At 34.7% G+C, this 3,438-nt stretch overlaps 1 protein-coding gene across 1 annotated transcript; it reads left to right on the plus strand.

Annotated features, from left to right (window-relative positions):
• Positions 1-371: 371 nt before the first annotated feature.
• On the plus strand, positions 372-3,432 carry LOC106943980 (butyrophilin subfamily 1 member A1-like; the record flags this gene model as incomplete). The annotated part of the gene is made up of 8 exons (XM_015027261.1): positions 372-743; positions 833-1,117; positions 1,201-1,299; positions 1,409-1,444; positions 2,695-2,721; positions 3,007-3,030; positions 3,133-3,177; positions 3,266-3,432. Coding segments are annotated over 8 exons (1,055 nt in total), but the record flags the coding sequence as incomplete, so codon positions are not given.
• Between the last annotated feature and the right edge of the window lie 6 nt (positions 3,433-3,438).

Here is a 3,438-nt window from a genome sequence, read left to right on the forward strand (position 1 = left end):
TTATAATAAAGTGGTGTGTTTTTATTAACATAATAACATAAAAATAATTACTATAAAACGCATGGTCTTTTGGAACCAGCAGTATAGAAAAATGCAGCTCAAACAGCAAATAAATCAGTTCCCAACCACATTGTAAATATTACTGGTTTGCAAAGCAAATTTTATATGGGTTTTATGTTTACCAAGCGTTGAGGTACAACTATCATTATTTATTGTTTGGGAAAATTATTAAATATAAAACATTTGGTCTACTGAAAAGCTTCAAACTTGAAATCAATGGAATATTTTACTTTGAAACACTTAACATACTTAATCTAATACCAGAACAAAATGAAAAGATGACTCAAATTATGATTTTCTTTTCTTTTCAGTTTCAGAGACTTTCACAGTTTCAGTAAAGTCTCCTGTCTCAGTCCAGCGAGGCCATACAGCCATCTTACCCTGCTGGCTCACCTTCTCTGAGAGTGCAGAAGATATGGAGGTACTCTGGTATCAAGGGAGTGATCAATTTGGTACTCCAGTCCTGCTTTATAAGGCAAGAACTTTAGACTATTCATCCCAGAAAGCTTCATACGCTGGACGAGCCTCATTTGGCTTGAAGGAAGAAACATCAGGTGGATTAAAGGCAGGTGATGTCAGCCTGAAACTGGAAAACGTCACAATTGAAGATGCAGGAAAATATATATGCGTTGTCAGCAGCTTTGATGATTCTGACAGTGCATCTATTAGTCTGACTGTGACAGGTGAGAACCATGAAACAGAACGAGAACAAAACCAAACAGAATGATGTCCACATCAAATGATCTTCTTCTTCTTCTTCTTCTTCTTCCAGAAACTGGACACCAACCTCTCCTGTCAGCAGTGATGAAAGACGATAACAAAGTTAATCTGAGCTGCCAATCTGACGGCTGGCATCCAAAGCCTGAGCTGAGCTGGTCAGACAGCAAAACAGCTCTCATTCCTGGTAATGTGATGTTTAGCAAAAACTCTGCTGGTTTTTATTCAGTCCATAGTTGGGTTCTGGTCTCCAGTCCCTCTGAGGTCTCCTGCTCTGTTGGGCTCTTCAATGAAGAACCAAAGGAGACCAGAATGCGTCAGAAAAATTCATTAGAAGAAGGTTTGTGGTTTCACCCTCAAGTTTCTTTTATTAGTCTTTTATGAGTAGTATGTTTATTAGAACAATATTTGCTTTTTATTCAGAGTCGGGATCGTCCTCAGCTGGATGGGTGGCCTTTGGGATACTTTTGGTTGTATTAGTTGCTTTCGGAGCCTTGTACTTCCTGTACTTCAGGAAGAAAGGTAAATGTTTGATCCAAATCAGAGAGGATGTATAATTGAAATTTAAAGAATGCTGACATAGTAATGACTATTAATTTCAAACCTTATACTATATATGTTTTTATTTCAGCTAACAAGTCCAAATCAGGAAATGACACAACTGATGGTAAAGAAATCATGCAGACACAAAACGTCATTGGTTTTCCATTAAAGGGACAATCACGTAGTTTTATTTTGTTGTTTTCAGATTTAAGTACAAATGCAACAAAATGTACATGTTAAAACTGAGCAAAAACCTCATGGGATTATCACAACTGTTACATTTCTAAGGATGTTTAAATAAGACAGTAAGGACGTGTCAAATCCCTTGTAAAAGTGTTTTCACCCGTTGTAGTGACTTGTTGTTAATCAAAGAAAACAAAACGAACCCAAGAATCTGGGGCTCTGCTGACTGACAGGTGTTGATTCATTGGATCTTCTAGATCCAATGAATCAACACCTGTGGTTCTATGATTGTAGAGCATTTATTGATCTGGCGCTTTCCAACAAAATGCGACTTTTCAGCGTTGCACACTTCCAATGTTAACGTAGTACAGCCAAATGATTCACAAAATTGTCGCAAAGCAACGATCAACATCAGACAACAGTGAAAATGACGATGACGGTTCAAAACTGTTTCCGCTGCAAACATCACACCTGCAGAGAGTTTACCTGTCAGGCCATTTAAACATATAATGCCACCCACTGTCATTTTCAGGTATTACACCAAACAAACAAATAAACATAAACCCTAAAATTATGGCTTTAATACAAAACTTTCACAATTAATCACATCACAGAATCAAACTTCATTTTGTTTTCTGAGAGAATTTACATGACAGAATAAGGCATCAAGCAAATCATTGGAATGTGAACTAAAAATAACATGGTTTGCAAATGTCTTTATAAAAATAAATATTTGAAAATATTGATAAGATTTGAAGAGATTTATCTGTACCGACTCCCCTTTACGCTGCTGTTCCTAAATAAAAACTGTTACAACTACATTTAGAAGTTATCTAATTAGAACATAGATAAAAACAATGAAGGTTTGAAAATATTATGAAAAAAATATTGTAGATATAATCCATAAACCTTGTCATCATATTGTACAGAAAAATTAGCCACAAATGTGGTCTAAGTGGTTTCATTTAGGATTTTGAGACAAAAGCAGTTTACAGCAATAAGTCTGTTTTGATTTAAAATTTAATCTCTGGACCAAGTAAGAATTGAATTAACAAAAATAATTCAGACTTGTTTTATAAGTCACTGTGTAACATCCCCAAACAAAAACCAGTTATGACAATAAGTCATACTAGATTTACAATGGATGTATTGGTTGGAATTATTTACTAAAGTTTTACTTTTATCTTTCAGGGGCCAATCTCACAAACATTCCTGAAGGTAAAACAGAAGATATAATACATTTGTACTACTTTTTCTATTTCAGTCAATTCAGCATTTAAGGATCCTTATTGTTGTAGATTTGCTCCAGATGTTTGAAGACATGAGAGGAGTTCAATAGAAACATAAAGTTATTACATGTCTTTACAGTGATGTGTTCAGATTTTCAGTCAAATAATATCACAGCTTGTTAATGAACCTCAATCTGATAGAGATTATTTTAAAGCTCTTGTTGTGTTCAATGCATAAAACAACTAAAATATGTATTTCTGTGTCTTCCTTCAGAGAATGAACCACTTCTGTTAAAAGGTAGAACAGATTATTGGAAGCTGCCTGTGTTAATATAATCAAAACCTTTATCATACAAAATCACATTTCTAAGATATTTTCTTTTCTTACTTTTCTGTCCAGCAACATGGCACTCAGCAGCTCTATTGGAAGCATCCAAGCATTATGGTAATTTTACATTCATTTAATATTATTTTTATTTTGCATTTTACTTCATTATTTTTTTAATTAAAATATAATTTTCAATATTTAACAGAGAATATTCAACTGGTGGACACAGGAAATCCACTTATAAAAATCAGGGGTTTTCGATTGAAAGAGGCCAATGATGAGTTTCCAGATGGAGACAGAGTCACTTGTCTCACTGCAGTCAGAGGATCACCTGGTTTCTCTTCTGGACGACACTACTGGGAGGTTTGCTTAGCAAAT

This window comes from Poecilia latipinna, unplaced genomic scaffold, assembly GCF_001443285.1.
Source record: "Poecilia latipinna isolate Pla-1442-1.1 unplaced genomic scaffold, P_latipinna-1.0 Scaffold6524, whole genome shotgun sequence".
In the NCBI taxonomy this organism is placed as follows: domain Eukaryota; kingdom Metazoa; phylum Chordata; class Actinopteri; order Cyprinodontiformes; family Poeciliidae; genus Poecilia; species Poecilia latipinna.